General features: G+C 47.8%; 1 protein-coding gene across 1 annotated transcript in view; it reads right to left on the bottom strand.

Annotated features, from left to right (window-relative positions):
* Window positions 1-22,594, bottom strand: part of PLOD1 (procollagen-lysine,2-oxoglutarate 5-dioxygenase 1) — a 53,577-nt gene that overhangs the window by 17,224 nt on the left and 13,759 nt on the right. The window contains exons 2-9 of the mRNA XM_038746362.1: window positions 15,846-15,937; window positions 15,070-15,206; window positions 12,910-13,073; window positions 11,661-11,773; window positions 8,730-8,793; window positions 6,547-6,644; window positions 6,337-6,438; window positions 5,783-5,914 (exon numbers count right to left, since the gene is read on the bottom strand). Coding sequence (XP_038602290.1) covers window positions 5,783-5,914; window positions 6,337-6,438; window positions 6,547-6,644; window positions 8,730-8,793; window positions 11,661-11,773; window positions 12,910-13,073; window positions 15,070-15,206; window positions 15,846-15,937 — 902 coding nt within the window. The remainder of the gene's footprint in view (window positions 1-5,782; window positions 5,915-6,336; window positions 6,439-6,546; window positions 6,645-8,729; window positions 8,794-11,660; window positions 11,774-12,909; window positions 13,074-15,069; window positions 15,207-15,845; window positions 15,938-22,594) is intronic.

The following is a 22,594-nucleotide window of genomic DNA, read 5'->3' as shown; positions in this document are numbered from 1 at the left end:
TCCCCCAAATCACCCCTCCTCCTCCTTCATCGCCCCTCCTCTCAATCCCCTCTTCTACTTTCCCATCTTTCCCAGCAGTATCTTCAGAGGAGATATCCTTCCTCCTCTCAAGTGCCACCCCTCCACATGAGCATCAGACCCCATTCCCTCCCACCTTATAAAAATTCTCGCCCCTTCCCTCCTCCCCTCCTTAGTTTCCATCTTCAACCGCTCACTCTCCAACAGCTTCTTCCCCTCTGTCTTCAAACATGCCCACGTCTCCCCCATTCTAAAAAAAACCCTCCCTTGACCCCATAGCCCCCTCCAGTTTTTGCCCCAACTCCCTCCTACCCTTTCTTTCCAAACTCCTGGAGTTAGTCGCCTACATTCGTTGCCTCAAATTCCTCTCCTCCAACTCTCCTGGACCCCCTTCAATCTGGCTTCTGTCTCCTCCACTCCACTGAAACCGCCCTCTCAAAGGTCACCACTGACCTCCTTCTCGTCAAATCCAATGGCTCCTACTCTATCCTAATCCTCCTCAACCTCTCAGCTGCCTTTGACACTGTTGACCATCCCCTTCTCCTCAACATGTTAACCAACCTTGGCTTCACTGACTCCGTTCTCTCCTGGTTCTCCTCGTCTCTCTAGCCGTTCATTCTCAGTCTCCTTCGTGGACTCCTCTCCCCCTCCCATCTCCTAACTGTGGGGGTTCCTCAAGGGTCAGTTCTTGGTCCCCTTCTATTCTCCATCTACACTCACTCCCTTGGTGAACTCATTTGCTCCCACAGTTTCAACTATCATCTCTATGTGGCTGATACCCAGATTTATATCTCCTCCCCTGTTCTCTCTCCCTCACTCCAGGCTCGCATTGCCTCCTGCCTTCAGGACATCTGTACTTGGATGTCCTCCGCCACCTACAACTCAACATGTCCAAGACAGAGTTCCTTATCTTCCCTCCCAAACCCTGTCCTCTCCCTGACTTTCTTTTCACTGTGGATGGCACTGCCATCCTAACCGTCTCACAAGCCCATAACCTTGGTGTCATCCTTGACTCTGCTCTCTCAGTCATCCCACTTATCCAATCCATCACCAAAACCTGCTGGTCTCACCTTCACTACATCGCCAAGATCCACCCTTTCCTCTCCATCCAAACCACTACCACATTAGTACAATCACTCATCTTATCTCAACTGGATTACTGCATCAGCATCCTTTCTGACCTCCCAGCCTTCTGTGTCACCTCACTTCAATCTACACTTCACTCTGCTGCCCAGTTTATCTCTTTACAGAAACGTTCTGGGCATGCCACCCCCCTCCTCAAAAATCTCCAGTGGTTGCCTATTCACCTCCGTATCAAGCAAAAATTCCTCACTATTGGCTTCAAAACTCTCCACTACCTTGCCCCCTCCTACCTCCCCTCCCTTCTCTCCTTCTACATCCCGCACACTCCGCTCCTCTGGTGCTAACCTTCTCACTGTGCCTCATTCTCGCTTGTCCCCGCGTCATCCCCTGGCCCACATCCTACCTCTGGCCTGGAACGACCTCCCTCCTCAAATCCGCCAATCAAACTTCCCCCCTTCAAAGCCCTACTGAAGGCTCACCTCCTCCAAGAGGCCTTCCCAGACTAAGCCCCCTTTTTCTCAGCTTCCCTTCCCCTCCCCATTGCCCCGACTTGCTCCCTTTGCTCTACCCCCCTCCCTGTCCCATAGCACTTGTATATGTGCCTATCTATAATTCTATTTATTTACATTAATGCCTGCTTATTTGTTTTGATGTGTATATATCTATAATTCTATTTAATTATATAGATGCTATTGATTCATGCTTACTCGTTTTGATGTCTGGCTCCCCACTTCTAGACTGTAAGCCCACTGTGGGCAGGGATTGTCTCGCTTTATTGCTGAATTGCACTTCCCAAGCACTTAGTACAGTGCTCTGCACACAATAAGTGCTCAATAAATATGATTGAATGAGTGAATGAATGAATGAATGAATGGTTGGAGTGTCAACTCATTGGTTTCCGCTCCTGTGTGTATTTCCTTCCAGGCTGTGCCTGAAGCGTATACTCTGCCCGTTCCACCTAAATCCACCTCTGCCCAAGGGTTTGGAGACATTAGTGATATTTGGAGAAGCAGTGTGGCTCCGTGGAAAGAGCCCGGGCTTTGGAGTCAGAGGTCATGCATTCAAATCCCGGCTCCACCAATTGTCCACCAGTGTGACTTTGGGCAAGCCACTTCACTTCTCTGGGTCTCAGTTACCTCATCTGTAAAATGGGGATTAAGATTGTGAGCCTCACATGGGACACCTTGATCACCCTGTATTCCCCCAGCACTTAGAACAGTGTTTGGCACATAGTAAGCACTTCACAAATACCATTATTATTATTATTATTATTATATTTATTGAGTGCCTACTCAGCACAAAGCACTGCACTGTCACTGGGATAATTCACATGCCCACTGTCCTTAAGAAGACTGCAGTCTAATGGCAAAGCACCCGTTTCCTTATTATCCCAATGACTCAGTTCTTCATGATCTCCTAGTTTTCTCCAATTATACACACTTATTAATTCCTTTCCTCAGCACTTGTATATATATTGAATCAACTTTTTATGGCATTTGTTAAGTACTTACAATGTGCCAGGCACTGTACTAAGCACTGGGGTGGATACAAGCAAATCCTGTCCCTCATGGGGCTTAGTGTCTCAATCCCCATTTTATAAATAATAATAATAATAATAATAATAATAATAGTATTTGTTAAGTGCTTACTATGTGCAAAGCACTGTTCTAAGCGCTGGGGAGGTTACAAGGTGATCAGGTTGTCCCACGGGGGGCTCACAGTTTTAATCCCCATTTTACAGATGAGGTAACTGAGGCCTAGAGAAGTTAAGTGACTTGCCCAAAGTCATGCAGCTGACAGTTGGCGGAGCCGGGATTTGAACCCATGACCTCTGACTCCAAAGCCTGTGCTCTTTCTACTGAGCCACGCTGCATCTCCAAATGAGGTAACTAAGGCACAGAAAAGTGAAGTGACTTGCCTAAGGTCACACAGCAGAGAAGTGGTGGAGCTGGGATGATCTTTCTGACTCCCAAGCCTGTCCTCTATCCACCAGGCCATGCTGCTTCTGAGCTTACTAATTGCTGGGGTATCTGCAAGCTAATAAGGTTGGACACAGTCCATATCCCACATGGGGCTCACAGTGGTAATTACCATTTTACAGATGAGGTAACTGAGGCCCAGAGAAGTGAAGAGACTTAACCAAGGGCACACAGAAGAGTTGTGGCAGAACTGGGATTAGAACCCAGGGCCTTCTGACTCCCAAGCCCATGCTCTATCCACTAGGCCATGCTGCTTCTCAACTGTAGAGTCAATTCTGACTATACTCTGTATATATTTTTATGTTCATCAGCCCCATTACAGGGTAAGCTCCTTGTAGGCAGGGTAGTGTTGCATGTTTTCGTAGTCCTTTCCTAAGTGCTTAGTACAGTGCATTGCACCCAGTGGATGATAATAATAATAATAATAATGATGGCATTTATTAAGCACTTACTATGTGCAAAGCACTGTTCTAAGCACTGGGGAGGCTACAAGGTGATCAGGTTGTCCCACGGGGGACTCACAGTCTTCATCCCCATTTTACAGATGAGGTAACTGAGCCCCAGAGAAGTGAAGTGACTTGCCCAAGGTCACACAGCTGACAACTGGTGGAGCCGGGATTTGAACCCATGATCTCTGACTCCAAAGCCCGTGCTCTTTCCACTGAGCAGAAACTCCTCACCCTGGGCTTCAAGGCTGTCCATCACCTCGCCCCCTCCTACCTCACCTCCCTTCTCTCCTTCTACAGCCCAGCCCACACCCTCGCTCCTCCGCCGCTAATCTCCTCACCGTACCTTGTTCTCACCTGTCCCGCCATTGACCCCCGGCCCACGTCATCCCCCGGGCCTGGAATGCCCCCAATCCCTCTGCCCATCCGCCAAGCTAGCTCTCTTCCTCCCTTCAAGGCCCTGCTGAGAGCTCACCTCCTCCAAGAGGCCTTCCCAGACTGAGCCCCTTCCTTCCTCTCCCCCTCGTCCCCCTCTTCATCCGCCCATCTTACCTCCTTCCCTTCCCCACAGCACCTGTATATATGTATATATGTTTGTACATATTTATTACTCTATTTATTTATTTATTTATTTTACTTGTACATATCTATTCTATTTATTTTATTTTGTTAGTATGTTTGGTTTTGTTCTCTGTCTCCCCCTTTTAGACTGTGAGCCCACTGTTGGGTAGGGACTGTCTCTATATGTTGCCAATTTGTACTTCCCAAGTGCTTAGTACAGTGCTCTGCACATAGTAAGTGCTCAATAAATACGGTTGATTGATTGATTGATTGAGCCATGCTGCTTCTCAATAATTGACATTACTTTTATTGCTACAGCTACTAGTACTACTACTACCACTACTACTACTATCTTCAGCTGGTCTGTAGACACATTGACAAGTACAGCTACAGAGTCAAGACACGGAGAGGTTTAGTGCAACTCAGCCTGCACGATTCGCTCCTCTAATGCTAACCTCAACATATCTCAATCTCGTCTACCTCATTGCCAATCTCTTCACCCACGTCCTGCTTCTGGCCTGGAACGCCCGCCATTCTCATATCTGATAGACAACTACTCTTCCCTGCTTCAAAGCCATATTGAAGGCATACCTCCTCCAAGAGGGCCTTCCCTCTTTTCCTTTTCTTCAACTTCTTTCTGTGTCACCCTGATTTCCTCATCCCCACTCCCAGACCCACAGTATTTATGTACCTAACTGTAATTTGTTTATTTATATTAACATCTGTCTCCCCTGTAGACTATAAGCTTATTGTGGGCAGGGAATGTTTCTGTTATATTGTCATATTTTACTCTCCTAAGTGCTTAGTACAAAGTTCTGCACACAGTAAGCGCTCAATAAATATGACCGACTGACTGCTGACCTACAAAAGGTCACAGAGCCCCGTGGTGGCAGAGTCGAGATTATACTCATTGCATCCTGTTAGTCCAGGGATGTGGGCTCTGTGCACGTCCCACCCAGGTGACCTCAAGCCACGAATGAGGACCCCTTTGTCCCTCCACCCCTTTTTATGATATTTGTTAAGTACTAACTACATGTCAGGCATTGTTCTAAGCACTGGGGAAGACACAAGGTAATGAGGTTGGACACAGTCCATGTCCCAACCTGGGGCTCACAGTCTTAATCCCCATTTTACAGATTCATTCATTCATTCAATTGTATTTATTGAGTGTTTACTGTGTGCAGAGCACTGTACTAAGCACTTGGGAAGTACAAGTTGGCAACATATAGAGACGGTCCCTATCCAAAAATGGGCTCACCGTCTAGAAGGGGGAGACAGACAACAAAACAAGACATGTGGACAGGTGTCAAGTGGCCAGAATAAATAAAAATAACGCTGGATGCACATCATTAACAAAATAAGTAGAATAGTAAATATGTACAAATAAAATAAATAGAGTAATAGATCTGTACAAACATATATACAGGTGCTGTGGGGAGGGGAAGGAGGTAGGGCAGGGGGATGGGGAGGAGGAGAGGAAAAAGGGGGCTCAGTCTGGGAAAAAAGTTTTAGACCTCATTACAGATGAAGTAACTGAGGCAGAGAAGTTAAGTGACTTCCCCAAGGTCACACATCGGACAAGTGGCAGAGCCAGGATAAAAACCCAGGTCTTTCTGACTCCCAGGCTTTGCTCTACCCACTAGGCCATGCTGCTTCCCCTGGCAAATGCTGCACCTCCCCTGTCATGGTACTCACATGGTTGTGGATGAAAAGTTGCAGCTGCTTCTTTGGATACTGAAGGGCCTGGAGCCTCATGAAGAAGAGGGAGAGGAACGGGGTTGGCTGCTCGATGAAAACCCCAACAAGGACCAAGGGGAGTGCATCGTCCTGCAGACGTGAGTAGGACAGACTCAGGATCATCTTGGTTCTTACAAGGACCACCCTCAGGGCCCCTTCAGGCCTGGTGTCCCAAGCTCCTACTGACGCTTCCTCCCTTGGGGAGGGAGATGCCCATTACACAGAAAGGTAAACCCAGCTACCAGGAAAGGAGGGGACTTGGCCAAGAACCTATAGCCACTGAGAGTGCAACCAGAACCGGAACCCAGGGGTCCTGGCTCCCTCCTCCATAACCGGACCACGGTTCAGCCGCTAGCACAGGCCAAGTCTCCCCACCTGATGCCCCCCCGGGCTGTCCCGAGTCCCCAGAGGACACCCAGCTTCCCCCTCTCCCCTCTCCCACTCCACCCAGTTTCCCATTGCTCCCCCTGCACCTGGCACCCATCCCGATCCGCAAATCCCCAGTCTCTGACCTCAAAGCCCTTCAGACTCCTCAAGCCCTCGTCGCACTGGGTGCAGCCCGTCTCAAAGGTCCAGACCCGCGGGATGTAGTTCCCAAGGTAGTTCAGCTGCAGCTGGTGAGGGAAGATACCAGGGACTTGAAAGGCAATGGAGGAAACCCGGCTTTCTCTCCGGGGTCCCCCCGGCTCCGGACCACCAATCATCCCGCGCGGCTGACTCACCTTGGTGGGTCCGTTGCCGTGGATCAGGACGGGGAGGGTGTCGTATTCCAAGTTCCTCGCTCGAACTTGGGAATTTTCAAACTTCAGCACCACTTCATCTGGAGATCACAGCACTGTTACCCTACCCTGGCGCCTTGCGGGGAGGGACCCAGGCATCCCACTGCCCCCTCGTTCATTCTTTCAATCGTATTTATTGAGCGCTTACTGTGTGCAGAGCACTGTACTAAGCAATTGGGAAGTACAAGTCAGCAACATATAGAGACGGTCCCTAGCCAACAATGGGCTCACAGTCTAGTTCTGTCCTCATGACAGAACTACTACAGGCACGTGGGCATCTTTAGGCTGCTGAGCCAGTCTCGGGACTGTGGGTGTGGAAGGGGGCTGAACTAGCTTCTCTGTGGCAGCAGAAGGCAACTCCACAATTTCCAAGATCTGCAATGCAGTTGCTCCTTATGCCGTGGCCCTGAGCTCCCCTAAGGTACCCATGGCACTCAAGCAAGGTTAGAGACTGGCCCGGGAGAGGGACAGAAGATCCTGAGACAGCACATAAGACAGGATGCAGGACAGCAGAGGAACCATGCTGGTTTGAGATGCCCCAGCATAGATGATTTCTATTATTAGCAATAATGACAATGATACTACTACTACTACTAATAATAACGGTATTTGTTAAGCACTTACTATGTGCCAGGCACTTATTAAGCGCTGGGGTTGGATACAAGCAAATTGGGTTGGACACAGTCGCTGTCCCACCTGGGGCTCCGAGTCTCAATCCCCATTTTACAGATGAGGAAACTGAGGCACAGAGAGGTGAGGTGACTTGCCCAAGGTCACACAGCAGACAAGTGGTAGAGCCAGGATTAGAACCCACGTTCTTCTGACTCCCAAGCCCTAGCTCTATCCACTAGGCCATGCTGCTTCTTTAGGCGATTCGGAAGAGCCACCTGGTCCATCTGATTGACCACATCCCGGCTCTTCTGACTATATTCATTCAATCAATCAGTGTTGCTGACTGAGCATTTACATTGTGCAAAGTACTGTACTAAGCATTTGGGAGAGTGCAATACGAGAGAGTTGGTAAACTACAAGTGATTTGGAGCCCTGACAGGGGCAATGCCCAGGATGAGAGGCCACGAGCCCTGCACCTAGGGGAGTCACAGTGAAATTGCTCTGCTCAGGCCTGAAGCCCGGGAACAGTGGTACCTTACTGAAAGCACATCTCCTCTAAGAGGCCTTCCCTAACTAAGCCCTCCTTTCCTCTTCTCCCACTCCCTTCTGCGTCACCCTGACTTGCTCCCTTTACTCATCCTCCCTCCCACCCCCACAACACTTATGCACATATCTGTAATTTGATTCATTTATATTAATGCCTGTCTCTCCCTCTAGACTATAAGCTCGTTGTGGGAAGGGAATGTGTCTGTTATTTAATTAAACTGTACTCTCCCGTGTGCTTGGTACTGTACCCTGCACACAGTAAGTGCTCAATAAATATGATCGACTGACTGACTGGTACCAACCTGAGGCATGACTGAGGTCTCAAGGCCAATTTTGCAGCCAGGGCAGAGGCAGCAAGCAGAAGGGCTTGGTGGCCTCACTAGGGCGTGCATGCCCTGCCTGGCAAGAAGTGACACATGTGCATCTGAACGCACAGCTTAGCACACTATGGGAGCTTCCACACTTGACATCGAGATCTGATTGGTCTTTGGGGTTCACAGGACCCTGGATGAGACACCTTCCTGAGCAGGGAGAGATCCTTCCGGGGATTTCTAACTGAATGAGGGGTGGGGACCAGCCATTGCAGGCCTCTGCCCCCCATAAGAACCCCTTGGCTGGCCAGGGGGAGCCCACGGGAAACCTGGACCACCTAACTGAGCATGGACTGGTTGCCAGGGAATAAGAACTGCCTAAAGTTGGCCGATCAAATTCCAGGCCCTGAGCCAGCGTGTGTTGGAGACACCCAGGGAAGCAGAATAATTATAATAATAATAATGGTATTTGCTATGTGCTTACTATGTGCCAAGCACTGTTCTAAGTGCTGGAGCATACTCACTGGGTCTGCCAGACCAGCTTTAGTTTGGAGGCCGAGACCACCGGGCCTTTGCCTTCTCTTCAAGGTTAACCCCACCCCCCTGCACCTCACGTGTTCTGTCTCGGTGACCCGCCTTTCTCTCCCTTCTGCTCACCTAAGGCGCCATTAAGGTTCTGGAAAATGCGGCACCGATGATCGAGAGAGATGTTGATCGCCTCCTTCAGAAAAGAAGAGAAATCCCAAACACATCCTCAGCAAAGCTGGGAGGGGTCAGCACCCCTCAGTCTCTGCTGTCTTTTCCTCCTGCCCCTCTCCTCTTCATACCTCTCCTTCTCAACCTTTGCTCCTCCTAAATACTCTTCCCCTCCTCTTCCTCCCTCTCCCCCTACCCACGTCTCTACAGGAGAGCACCAATCAGCTCAGATTCCTGAGCCAGCAAAATGGCATCAGTCATGGGTAAAGCGGGCACTCAATCTGCTAGGTTGGGAGAGTAAGGCTCTCCATCACCTCATCCCCTCCTGCCTCACCTCCCTTCTCTCCTTCTACAGCCCAGCCCGCACCCTCCGCTCCTCTGCCGCTAACCTCCTCACTGTACCTCGTTCTTGCCTGTCCTGCCGTTGACCCCCGGCCCACGCCCTTCCCTGGCCTGGAATTCATTCATTCATTCATTCAATCGTATTTATTGAGCGCTTACTAAGCGCTTGGGAAGTACAAGTTGGCAACATACAGAGACGGTCCATACCCAACAATGGGCTCACAGTCTAGAAGGGGGAGACAGACAACAAAACAAAGCATGTGGACAGGTGTCAAGTCATCAGAATAAATAGAAATAAAGCTAGATGCACATCATTAACAAAATAAATAGAAAATATGTACAAGTAAAATAGAGTAATAAATCTGTACAAACATATATATATAGGGGCTGTGGGGAGGGGAAGGAGGAAGGGTGGGGGGGGATGGGGAGAAGTAGAGGAAAAAGGGGGCTCAGTCTGGGAAGGCCTCCTGGAGGAGGTGAGCTCTCAGTAGGGCACTGAAGGGAGGAAGAGAGCTAGTTTGGCAGATGTGCGGAGGGAGGGCATTCCAGGCCAGGGGGAGGATGTGGGCCAGGAGTCGAAGGTGGGACAGGCAAGAGCGAAGTACTGAGGAGGTTAGTGGCAGAGGAGCGGAGGGTGAGGGCTGGGTTGTAGAAGGAGAGAAGGGAGGTGAGTTGGAGGGGGCGAGGTGATGGAGAGCACTGAAGCCGAGAGTGAGGAGTTTTTGCTTGATGATAGGTTGACCGGCAGCCACTGGAGATTTTTGAGGAGGGGAGTAACATGCCCAAAGCGTTTCTGCACAAAGATGATCCAGGCAGCAACGTGAAGTATAGACTGAAGTGGGAAGAGACAGGATGATGGGAGATCAGAGAGGAGGCTGATGCAGTAATCCAGTCAGGATAGGATGAGAGATTGAACCAGCAAGGTAGCGGTTTGGATGGAGAGGAAAGGGCGGATCTTGGAGATGTTGTGGAGGTGAGACCGGCAGGTTTTGGTGACGGATTGGATGTAAGGGGTGAATGAGAGAGCGGAGTCGAGGATGACACCAAGGTTACGGGCTTGTACGATGGGAAGGATCGTAGTGCCATCTACAGTGATGGGAGAGTCAGGGAGAGGGCAGGGTTTGGGAGGGAAGCTGAGGAGTTCAGTCTTGGACATATTGAGTTTTAGATGGCGGGCAGACATCCAGATGGAGATGTCCTGAAGGCAGGAGGAGACCCGAGCCTGAAGGGAGGAAGAGAGAGCAGGGGCAGAGATGTAGATTTGCATATCATCAGCATAGAGATGATAGTTGAAGCCGTGGGAGCGAATGAGCTCACCAAGGGAGTGAGTATAGACCACACAACCACCAAGCTAGCTCTCTTCCTCCCTTCAAAGCCCTACTGAGAGCTCACGTCCTCCAAGAGGCCTTCCCATACTGAGCCCCCTTTTTCCTCTCCTCCTCCCCATTCCTGGCCCTACCTCCTTCCCCTACCCACAGCACTTGTACATATATTTGTACAGATTTATTACTCTATTTATTTTACTTGTACACATTTACTATTCTATTTATGTTGTTAATAATGTGCACATAGCTTTAATTCTATTTGTTCTGACGACTTTGACACCTGTCTACATGTTTTGTTTTGTTGTCTGTCTCCCCCTTATAGACTGTGAGCCCTTTGTTGGGTAGGGACCGTCTCTATATGTTGCCGACTTGTACTTCCCAAGTGCTTAGTACACTGCTCTGCAAATGTAAGCGCTCAATAAATAAGACAATGAATGAATGAATGGGATGACTCCCTGCTCTCTGCTAACTCCATGTTAGCTTGGAGTGAGAATGAAGCATGATCTTGGCACTAAATCCTATTCATTCCTGAATCCATTCATTCATTCATTCAATCGTATTTATTGAGCGCTTACTGTATGCAGAGTACTGTACTAAGCACTTGGAAAGTATAATTCAGCAACAGATAGAGACAATCCCTACCCAATGACGGGCTCACAGTCTAGAAGGGGGAGACAAACAACAAAACAAAACAAGTAGAGAGGCTTCAATACCATCAAAATAGATAAATAGAATTATAGATATATACACATAATCCAGTTTAATATGGCTTAGGGTCTCTCTTCCCCAATCTGTCAGGTCCACCTACCATCTGTTCTTGCTCTGTCTTGAATCCCTTCTCCAGATTCCTGCTCATATTGCTTGTCCAGCCCTCCGGGATGAGATTCGCTGGCCTCCACTCTATCTTAAAGGTCCCTCTTTCCCCCACCAACCACAGGGCTTTGGCGACTACTATTCCGGGCTGGGTTCGGATGGGGCCCTGATGACAATGCCTGCCCTGTCCTCCTCATCTATATACTGACACTGAATGGTTTGGACTCTGTAAACAACAGTGCCAGACGGCAACCCAACCCTCCAGTGACTTACCTTTCTTGAACTCATTTCTACTACAGGGCTCAACCTGCTTCAATTCAAGAATCAGGTTACCCGAAGGGACGGAGCAGAGTTGAGTTTCCTCGGGTTCTTGGCCACCTGTACCCAAGCTGTGCCCGCTGCCTCTCCTTACCCTTTTCTCTGGATCCAGAAAGATCTGGGTGTAAAAGAGTTGATCGCTGTCACTGTCCAGACCCTTCCAGTCAGCCACCAGCTTGCTCAGGTTTGGCGCGTAGCCGATGAAAGCTGTGGGAACCCCAAGACGATCAATCAATCAGTGGTATTTATTGAGTGCCTTTTGTGTGGTGGGCATTAAAGGCCTTCAGACAGTCATCTTTTTGTTATTCCAGGCCCCCTGTGCCCTTCCTCTCCCTCCTGCCTTTTTGCCTTCTCTTCAGTTTCCTGGGAACAACCATTTGAGTTCCATCTGTCCCAGACACCACTCTCCCCACTTTTAAAATCTGCCTTCCCCAGGAGGTCTTCCCAGATTGTTTCCTTTTTTTCAGGGGGAAAGGAGGGAAATTGGGGGTGGGCAGGGGTGGCTGACGACAGCTACTCTAAAATCTCACAGGAGTAGCTTTCTCAAAAAGCTCCTCCAATATCCCCAAACTTCCTCTTTGACCTCACTGTGGGTCTTCAGATAAAGTGTAAAAGGGACTGGAGTTCTCTCCTGTAAACACAGTTTCAGTCTCTCCAACAATAATAATAATAATGGTATTTGTTAAGCACCTACTAGGTGCCAAACACTGTATTAAGGGCTGGGGAAGATACAATAAAATCGGTTGGGCACAAGCCCTGTCCCACATGGAGCTCACAGTCTACATAGGAGGGAGGACAGGTAATTAATCCTCCCTTTACAAATGAGGCAACGAAGTGGCTCAGTGGAAAGAGCACAGGCTTGGGAGTCAGAGGTCGTGGGCTCTAATCCCAGCTCTGTCACCCGTCTGCTGTGTGACACTGGGCAAGTCACTTAACTTCTCTGTGCCTCAGTTCCCTCATCTGTAAAATGGGGATTAAGACCGTGAGCCCCACGTGGGACAACCTGATTACCTTGTATCTACCCCAGAGCTTAGAACAGTACTTGGCACATAGTAAGCGCTTAACAAATACCACCATTATTATTGTTATTATTATTTTTAAGTTAAATGACTCACCCAAGGTCACACAGCAGGCAAGTGGTGGATCCGGCAATAGAACTGAGGCCTCTGACTCTTAAGCCCATACTTTTTCCACAAGGCCACAGGACCACCACCCCAGACACACTCCACCACAGTCCTGGTCAGCTCGCTCTCTGTGCGGACCTCACCCACTTCTTTCAATCCACTCCTCCCCACCCGACCCCAACACCATGGCGACACATAGACAAAAGAGCTCTCTCTGACCTCCAGAGCTCAGGAAACGTTTGCCATCCCTCATGGTAGGGTACTTGGCCTCCAGCCTCCGATCAGGATAAATGAGCTGTTCGGCAGAGAAAACCACCCTACTTTTGGCCTGTTTGAACTTTTTCAAGAGTTCCTTGGGGCCAGAGGCAAACACCACATCGTAGCTGCGGAAAAAGTAAAAAAAAGTAGGACCAAGTAGGGAGAAAGAAAGGGAGTTTGGGGGACAAACAAGGGAAGAAAGGAGGGAAAAGGGTGTGAAAATTAGTTAAAAGTGATCTCACTGTCCATCTTATAATCACAGCCATCACTATGGTCATTATTCATCATTACTATCATCAACCCCCTCATCTTCATTGCTATCAGCAGCTATCATTCATTTCTATTGTTCTTATTATCAGTCCATCATCACTATGGACTAGATCACCTGATAGATTATAAATTCCTTGAGGGTAGGGATCACGTCTACTAACTCTACTGTACCTTCCCAAGTATAGTGCTCTGCACAAAGTGCTCAATAAATGCCAATGATTGATGGATATAATAATAACAGTAAAAACAACAATTATAATTATAATACTTAAGCATTTACTATGCTACTTCTCTGTGACTCAGTTTCCTCATCTGCAAAATGGGAATTCAATACCTGTTCTCCCTCCTACTTAAAACTATGAGCCCATAGTCCAATCTGATTATCTGTATCCTCCCCAGCGCTTACAGTACTTGGAACATAGTAAGCACTTAAATACCATAATCATCATTAGTATTATTATTCTCATTCTTATTATTAATGCAGTGACAAACATAATAATGATACGAGGCACAGAGAAGTTAAGTGACTCACCCAAGGTCACAGAGCAGGCAAATGGTAGAGCTGGGATTAGAACTCAGGCCTACTGGCTCCTTGGCTGGTAATCAGTCCACTGCTTCCCCAATCAATCAATCAATCAATCATATTTATTGAGCGCTTACTGTGTGCACAGCACTGTACTAAGCGCTTGGGAAGTACAAGTTGGCAACATATAGTGACAGTCCCTACCCAATAGTGGGCTCACATGCTATAATTGAGTATGTGAGAAGAAATGGGTCTCTCTGTCTCCCACCTCCACCATTTTGTTCCACTCCTATTTCCATAACATAGCCCTTAGAACAAAAGTAATTTTGACCAAAGCAAGAGCTTTCAAATGATAGGAATAGTGAGGGGATACTGAGGGGGAATGTATAGATTTTTTGTTGGGGCGGGGCAATAAGAAAAATCATCATCAGCTAGAGACGATTTAAGTACAGTTCTGCCTGGTGACAAAGAGATAGTCTAAAATAACCTCTTGAGAGATCTTTCAGGCTAATAGTCCTCTGACCCCATCTTCTCAAATCCATGATATTGAGTTGTCCCCCTCCTTGTAGTAAAGACTTCTGGAGGGAGGAGAGGGATCAGTCACCCTTAACTCCTGTGGAGAAACTGGAGGCTCAGAAACCTCTGATTGCAAAAGAATTTTACCCCGCCCTCTAAGAAGCAGAGAATCACTAGAACCAACATGGCCTAGTGAAAGCAGTGTGGCTCAGTGGAAAGAGCAAGGGCTTTGGAGTCAGTGGTCATGGGTTCATATCCCGGCTCCGCCAATTGCTAGCTGTGTGACTTTGGGCAAGTCACTTAACTTCTCTGTGCCTCAGTTACCTCATCTGAAAAATGGGGATTGACTGTGAGCCCCCCGTGGGTCAACCTGATCACCCTGTAGCCTCCCCAGTGCTTAGAACAGTGCTTTGCATATAGTAAGCACTTAATGAATGCCATCATTATTATCATTATTATTATTAAAAGAACTAGGGCCTGGGACTCAAGAGGACCTGGGTTCTAACCCTGCCTCTGCCACTTCTGTTAATTAATGGTATTTATTGAGTGCATACTGTATACAAAGCACTGCTAAGTGACCTTGGGCAAGTTGCTTCTTTGTGTCTCAGTGTAAAATACCAGTTCTCCCTCCTCTTTAGACTGGGAATCCCGTGTCAAACAGGGACTGTGTCTGACCTGATTATCTTGTATCTACTCCAGTGCATGGCACACAATAGGAGTTTTAACAAGTTCCACAATTATTATTATCATTATCATAACAGAAATTTGAGCTGTTCAGGAAGAACCCCAACAGAGCCCTTCCAACTTCTTACCTATCTGTAAACAGAATGACCAGGTCCTCCTTGTCTGCATGCTTCTCCAGGGCTGATTTCAGGAGGCGAACCTTCTGCCCACCCCCTGAGGCTGTCGGCCCATCCTGGCTTGACCAATCCTCTCCCAGGCCGAGCACCTGGAATGAAATGCCTTTCAGTCACATGCTACTGGACTTAAAAAACAGAACTCACCCACCTTTCCCAAACCAAGGGGCAGTAGCCTCTCAGAAGCCAGTTTATGGGAGTTTAGAAATCATCCTTCCCCAGCTTCTTCCAGGGATTTGAAGGGAACCATGCATCCTGGGTGGGGCTGGGAGGAAAGCGCTGTAGCTGCTTGCTCCAGCCTCAGACTACCCTTCCGACTTTAATCCGAGGGCTGCCTGGGAGCTTCCCAGCAGGCCTGGTTTCTGCCTCTCGAGCCAGAAGTTAAGGAATATAACCCCACTCTGCCTATTTTCTGAGGAGAGCATCACAATTCCTCTGGTGGAGCCTCCGCACACGTCCCTCGAGTTACAGTCACACAGGGTCAGAGTCCCACGAGTCTTTCAATTGAAACCATCATTTCTATACTGCTGAAATTCCACAACCTGGCCCTGTCCAAGCCAAGGTGGTCCAAACCACCTCCCTCCTTGGATCCGACTGGGGCCTGTGGGCCAGGCTGGTTCCCCACGAGGCTCTGGCCGCCGATGTTTCTCCCCAACTCTGTGCCCACCCCCAACCCTTCCCCTCTCCAGACTCACTTCTCCAACACTCCCCCGTCCCCAGCATGGCCTTACCTGGACTTTATAATTGAAGAACTGAGCTGATCTCTTGAAGCGGCGGAATCCCTCTGTCTCCCTCGTGGCCACCGTAAGAACTAACAGGTTTTCTGAGGGCAGGAGGAGAATGGTAAGGGGAGAGGATCAAAGAGGCAAAGCGGAGGAGAGAAGAAGGGAAAAGCATTATTCCTTCATCCTTAAAAAGACAGATTAGAAACAAGAGGGGATAGAATGATGCTTCAATGCCACAAGGTGGCACTTAGGGACTGTGCCTTGTTCTTATTCGGTCACTCCAGGCTGCTAAATGGCAGACAGGGGAAGAAATCGAGATTACAGGCAGAAGTATCCAACCTTTTCAGAAGCTAAAACCACTATTTCAGGATTGGGAGTTCAAATCCCCACGTTTCTGATCTGAGGTAGGCTCATTTTCTGCCTTAGTTTCTCCACTGACTGGTTCCTCTGCTGGGCAGACACTCCCAACTCTGCTCTGCTTTTATTCCAAAAGTTATCCAGGGAGCTGCTCCAGTCCCCGAGTCACTGGCTGCGGGGTTTGGGTTTATTCCGGAAGACAACTCTCCCGGGTTCCCTCATCAGGATGCAGCTGCCTTGCCAGAGTGAGGAAACTGCTAGGGAAATAATTTAGGTCTTGGGGGCTATTTTAAAAGCTAGCATCATCTCTAGCGGTGAGACAGCGGCTGCTAAGAACAGAGGCTGCCTGTTCCAGAGCCTGAAGTCCCTTGAGGCAAGAAGTCTTCTTTTCCAGAAAATCAGCATCTGCCAGACAGACACACTGTACTCTACCTCCTACCCCTACAGAACTCCCCAAGGGCACTGCGCAGAGTTCTGCACAGAGTAAGTGCTCAATAAATACCATCGATAGATTAATACACTGCCTTCCAGATGGGCAGAAGGCCTGAAATAACAAATGCACTGTCTCAGAGGAGCCCCAATGCAAAGGAAGCATAAGGGCCACTGCAGATGAGAGCTGAATTCACACTACTACTAATAATAAGGATGGTATTTGTTAAGCGCTTACTAGGTGCAAAGCACTGTTCTAAGCACTGGGGAGGTTACAAGGTGATCAGGTTGTCCCACGGGGGTCTCACAGTCTTCATCCCCATTTTCCAGATGAGGTAACTGAGGCACAGAGAAGTTAAGTGACTTGCCCAAAGTCATACAGCTGACAGTTGGAGGAGCCGGGATTTGAACCCATGACCCCTGACTCCAAAGCCTGTGCTCTTTCCACTGAGCCACACTGCTTCTCACTAGGCAGAGATAAAGGCTGATGGAAAGGAAGGCTGAGGGAAAGCTCAGCTACTACTGTGCCGGGGGCAGTTCCCTCTCTGATCCGAGGGATCGATGTTTTAAAAAGTAGACAGAGGGTTTATTCAGGAGCCTCTCGGTAAGGTGTGTCTCTCCGCCCTTCTGGGTTGGTCCTGGGCTCTGGGGCCCAGAAATGGGGAAGTGGGGAGGGGAAAAGGCGACACTCCACTGAGCCTGCGGCTTCCCCTCTGGTACAATGGAGAAAGAGTGGAAAGCTGGGGTGTTCTGAATGGAAAACATTTACCAGTCGCAGCAGGATGTCAGATAACTGCTTCCTTCTAGATTTGGCTGCCTGAGAGGGCCAGGGTTCTCAGAGGTGGGAAGGTGAGTTAGATTTGGGAGGTTCAGAAAGGCTCTCTGGGTGCAGATCTGTAAGGAGGCACCCGGGACTGGGAAATAGAACAGCTCCCCTCCCAGAGTTCACTGAGGAAAATCATCAGGAAAAAACAATCTTCACATCTGCAGGATGAACCCCATGTAGCCAGTTCCTGTCTAAGGGGCCGTTCTGCCCTGGGGGAATTTTTGTCCTTTTAAATGGTATTCAATAATAATAATAATGGCATTTGTTAAGTGCTTACTATGTGCAAAGCACTGTTCTAAGCGCTGGGGAGGATACAAGGTGATCAGGTTGTCCCACATGGGGCTCACAGTCTTAATCCCCATTTTACAGATGAGGGAACTGAGGCACAGAGAAGTTAAGTGACTTGCCCAAAGTCTCACAGCTGACAATTGGTGGAGCAGGGATTTGAACTCATGACCTCTGACTCCCAAGCCTATCCTCTTTCCATTGAGCCATGCTGCTTCTCATTAAGTGCTTACTACGTGCCAGGCACTGTTCTAAGCACTGGGGAAGATACAAACTAATCAGGTTGGACACTGTCCCTGTCCCATGTGGGGCTCACAGCCTTATTCCCCCTTTTACAGCAGAGGTAACTGAGGAACAGAGAAGTGAAGTGACTTGCCCAAAGTTACACAGCAGACAAGTGGTGGAGCCGGGACTAGAACATAGGTCCTTCTGTATCCCAGGCTCCAACTCCTTCCAGTAGGCCCTGCTGCTTCTCCAATTCCAGCTGTGCTAGGCTGGGCTCCCTCTAGACTGTAAACTTGCTGTGGACAGGGAATGTGCCCGCTAAGTCTGTTGCATTATGCTCTTCCAAGCACTTAGTACAGTGCTGTGCACATAGTAAGCACTCAATAAATACGATTGATTGATCTCCCTTTACACACTTTGGTTGGCAGAGCAATCACTTGCCCAACCCCTTACGGGCAGCAGTTGTGACCTGCTGAATTGGAGGAAGCATACTTCAATCAATGACTTAATCAATCATATTTCTTGAGCACTGATTGTGTGCAGAACACTGTACTCCTCACTTGGGAGAGTACAATACAACAGAGTTGGTAGACATGTTCCTTGCTCACCTGGAGAGCACAATCCATTTATTCGTTCATTCATTCATATTTATTGAGTGCTTACTGTGTGCAAAGCATTGTACTACGTGCTCAAGAAAGTACAATATAACAATCAACAGACACATTCCCTGCCCAAAATGAGCTTACAGTCCAGAGGGGGAGACAGACATTAATACAAATAAAAAAATTCACAGATATATACAGTCTAGAGGGGGAGAAAGGCATTAAAATACACCCCAAATAGGTACACATAATCAGGAGGAATAATTCTCTGGAGAAGACACTAATGCTAGGAAAAGTCCAGGGAAAACAAGGAAGAGGCAGACCAGCGGCTACATGGATAGACACCATAACAATAATGGAAGAACCATTAGAAAGGTTGTGGATTATGGCAGAGGACAGGATGGTCTGGAGAAAGTATATCCATGGAGTCGCATTGAATTGTATATATGTTTGTACATACTTATTACTCTATTTATTTATTTTACTTGTACATATCTATTCTATTTATTTTATTTTGTTAATATGTTTGGTTTTGTTCTCTGTCTCCCCCTTCTAGACTGTGAGCCCCCTGTTGGGTAGGGACTGTCTCTATATGTTGCCAACTTGTACTTTCCAAGCGCTTAGTACAGTGCTCTGCACACATTAAGTGCTCAATAAATATGATTGATTGATTGATTTGAATTGGAAACAACTCGACAGCACTTAATAATAATAATAATAATAATGTACATAAGTGTTGCCGAGCCTAGGGTGGGGTGAATATCAAGTGCTTGCAGAAGGGAGGGCGAGTAATGGAAATGAGGGCTTAGTTGGGGAAGGTCTCTTGGAGGAGATGTGATTTTAGTAAGGCTTTGAAGGAAAGGAGAGTGATGCTCTGTCATATAAGAGGAAGGGACTTCCAGGCCAGAGGCAGGACGCGGGCAAGGGTCAGCAGCAAGATAGATGAAATCGAGGTACAGTGAGCAAGCTGGCATTAGAGGAGAAAAGTGAATGGGCTTGCTTGTAGTAGAAAATCAGTGAGGTAAGGTGGGAGGGGGAGAGCTGATTGAGTACTTTAAAGCTGACAGTCAGGACTTTCTGTTTAATGTTCTTGACATGAAGACTGAATGTTTTCTTAGAAAAGTGACCTGGGGAAGCAGAGTGAAGTAAGGACTGGAGTAAAGAGAGATAGGAGGCAGGGAGGTCAGCAAGAGAGCTGATACAGCAGTCAAGGCAGGATATAACTGCTTGGATCGGTGTACCATTAGTTTGAATGGAGAGGAAAGGGTAGGTTTTAGCAATACTGTGAATGTAAAATCAATTAATCGATCATTAGAATTTATTGAGTGCTTACTGTGTGCAGACCACTGTACTAAGCACTTGGGAAAGTTCAATACAACAGAGTTGGTAGGCACATTCCTTACCCACAACAAGCTTAGTCTAGACGGGGAGTCAGACATTAATATAAATAAATAAGTTACTGACTGTAAATAAGTGCTGTCAGGATGAGGGTGGAACAAACAGGATTTAGTGATAGACTGAATACGTGGGTTGAATGAGAGAGATGAATTAAGGATAATGCCCATGCTCAAAGGCAGAGGAGGCAGAAATGGGGGAGATAATCAAGGAATTGGAAAAGGAAAGGGTAATTAAAAAGGGTCAAAGTCCTCATAATAGTTCAATCTGGCCAGTGTTTAAAACAGATGGTAAAACCCTGAGGCTAACAGTAGCAACATGGCGTAGTGCATGGAGCACGGGCTTGAGAGTCAGAAGGTCCTCATCCCACCTCCACCACTTGTCTGCTGTGTGACCTTGGGAAAGTCACTTCACTCCTCTGTGCCTCAGTTACCACATCTGTAAAATGGGGATTGAGACTGTGAGGCCCACGTGGGACAGAGGGACCGTATCCCACCTGCTTTGCTTGTATCCACCCCAGCTCTTAGTTCAGTGCTTGGAACACAGTAAATGCTTAACAAATATCACAATTACTATTATAACATCAAGGTTAAAGACTTGTGAGATAGGGAGGATTATGCTGTTGTCTACAGTGATGGGTAAGACTTGGGGAGATAAAGGATTTGGGTGGGAAGATGAGGAGCTCTGCTTTGGATGTGTTAAGCTTGAAGTGTGGGTGGAACATCCAAGTAGAGGTGTCCTGAAGGAATGAGAAAATGTGAGACTGCAGAGAAAGAGGAGACATCAGGGCTGGAAAGGTAGATTTAGGAATCACCTGCGTAGAGACGGTAGTTGAAACCATGGAAGCAAATGAGTTCTCCAAGGGAGTGGATGGAGATGGAGAATAGAAGAGGATCCAGAATGGAGCCTTGAGAGACCCCCGCAGTTAGGGTGTGGGAGACAGAGGAGGAGTCAGTAAAAGAGACTGAAAAAGAGCAGCCAGGGAGGGAGGAGGAGACCAGAGGAGTATAATGTCAGTGAAATCAATCAATCGATCGATTATATTGAGTGCCTACTGTGTATTCATTCATTCAATCGTATTTATTGAGCGCTTACTGTGTGCAGAGCACTGTACTAAGTGCTTGGAAAGTACAAGTTGGCAACATATAGAGACGGTTCCTACCCAACAACAGGCTCACAGCACTGTACACTGTACAGAGAAGCAGCATGGCTTAGTGGAGAGAGAGCCCAGGCTTGGGAGTCAGGGGTTGTGGGTCCAATCCCGGCCCCTCCACTTATCAGCTGTTTGACTTTGGGCAAGTCACTTAATTTCTCTGCACCTCAGTTACCTCATCTGTAAAATGGGGATTAAGACTGTGAGCCCCACATGGGACAACCTGATTAACTTGTATCTACCCCAGTGCTTAGAACAGTGCTTGGCACATAGTAAGTGCTTAGCAAGTACCATCATCATCACTTTACTAAGTGCTTGGGAGAGTACAATACAAACAGAATCAGTAGACACATTCTCTGCTCATAACAAGCTTACAGTCTAGAAGGGGAGGCTGATATTATAAATAAATAAATTTTAGATATGGACAAAAGTGCTGCGGGGCTAAGGAAGGGGTGAATAAAGGGTGCAAATCTAAGTGAAAGGACAACGCAGAAGGGAGTGGGAGAAGAGGAAATGAGGGTTAGTCGGGGATGGCCTCTTGGAGGAGATGTGAAACCAAGGATAGACAAGGTTTCAATTAACCAGTCGTATTTATTGAGCACTTATTATGCGCAGAGCACTGTCCTAAGCACTTGGGAGAGTACAATGCAACAGAATTAGTAGACATGTTCTCTGCCCATAATGAGTTTACAGTTTAGAGGGAGAGGCAGACATTAATATGAATAAATAATTTATAATATATAATATATATTATATATATAATATATAATTTAAAGATTTTCGAGGAGAAGGGTACACCATTTAGAAGGTAGCTGAGAGGTCGAGGAGGATGAGGATGGAGTAGAAGCCACTGAATTGGGCAAGAAGGAGGTCACTGGTGACCTCTGAGAGGGCAGTTTCTATGGAGTGAAGAGGGCAGGAGCCAGATAGGAGGTGGTCAAGGAGAGAATTGGAGGAGAGGAAGTGGAGGAAGCAGGTGTAGACAACTCACTCAAGGAGTCTGTAGAGGAATTGGAAGCAGGGAGATGGAGTCTTACCTGGAGGGAGCCTAGGGGTCAAAGAAGAGGTTTGTTGTTTTTTTTTTTTTTCCAGGATAGGTGAAACATGAGTATGTTTGAAAGCAGAGGGGAAGAAGCAATTAGAAAGTGAACAACTGAAAATGGCAATCAGGGAAGGAAGAAGGGAGGGGGCAAGTGTCTTTTATATTTGAAGAGACAGGGTGAGAGCCACAGAGGGAGTAGATTTTTGAGAAGAGGCAGGAGCTCTTGTCTTGGGATACTCCAAAGAAAGATGGAAGACTCAAAGATGGGGCAGCAGGAGGGAGGGACTGGAAAATTGGCTGGGGAGAGTTTCAGTTGTATCAGCCCCATCCCATCCTGGCTACTTCTTCTGCTCATCTGGGTGTCATGCAGGGAGGGGCAGGAGTACAAGGGAGGGAAGGGGTGAGGGGCATTAGAGTGGGTAAGCAGCTCTCCATCTCTCA

This window comes from Tachyglossus aculeatus, chromosome 5, assembly GCF_015852505.1.
Source record: "Tachyglossus aculeatus isolate mTacAcu1 chromosome 5, mTacAcu1.pri, whole genome shotgun sequence".
NCBI classification, from domain to species: domain Eukaryota; kingdom Metazoa; phylum Chordata; class Mammalia; order Monotremata; family Tachyglossidae; genus Tachyglossus; species Tachyglossus aculeatus.
Note: the sequence above shows the minus strand (reverse complement) of the source record. Positions and strands in the feature narration are given on the sequence as shown.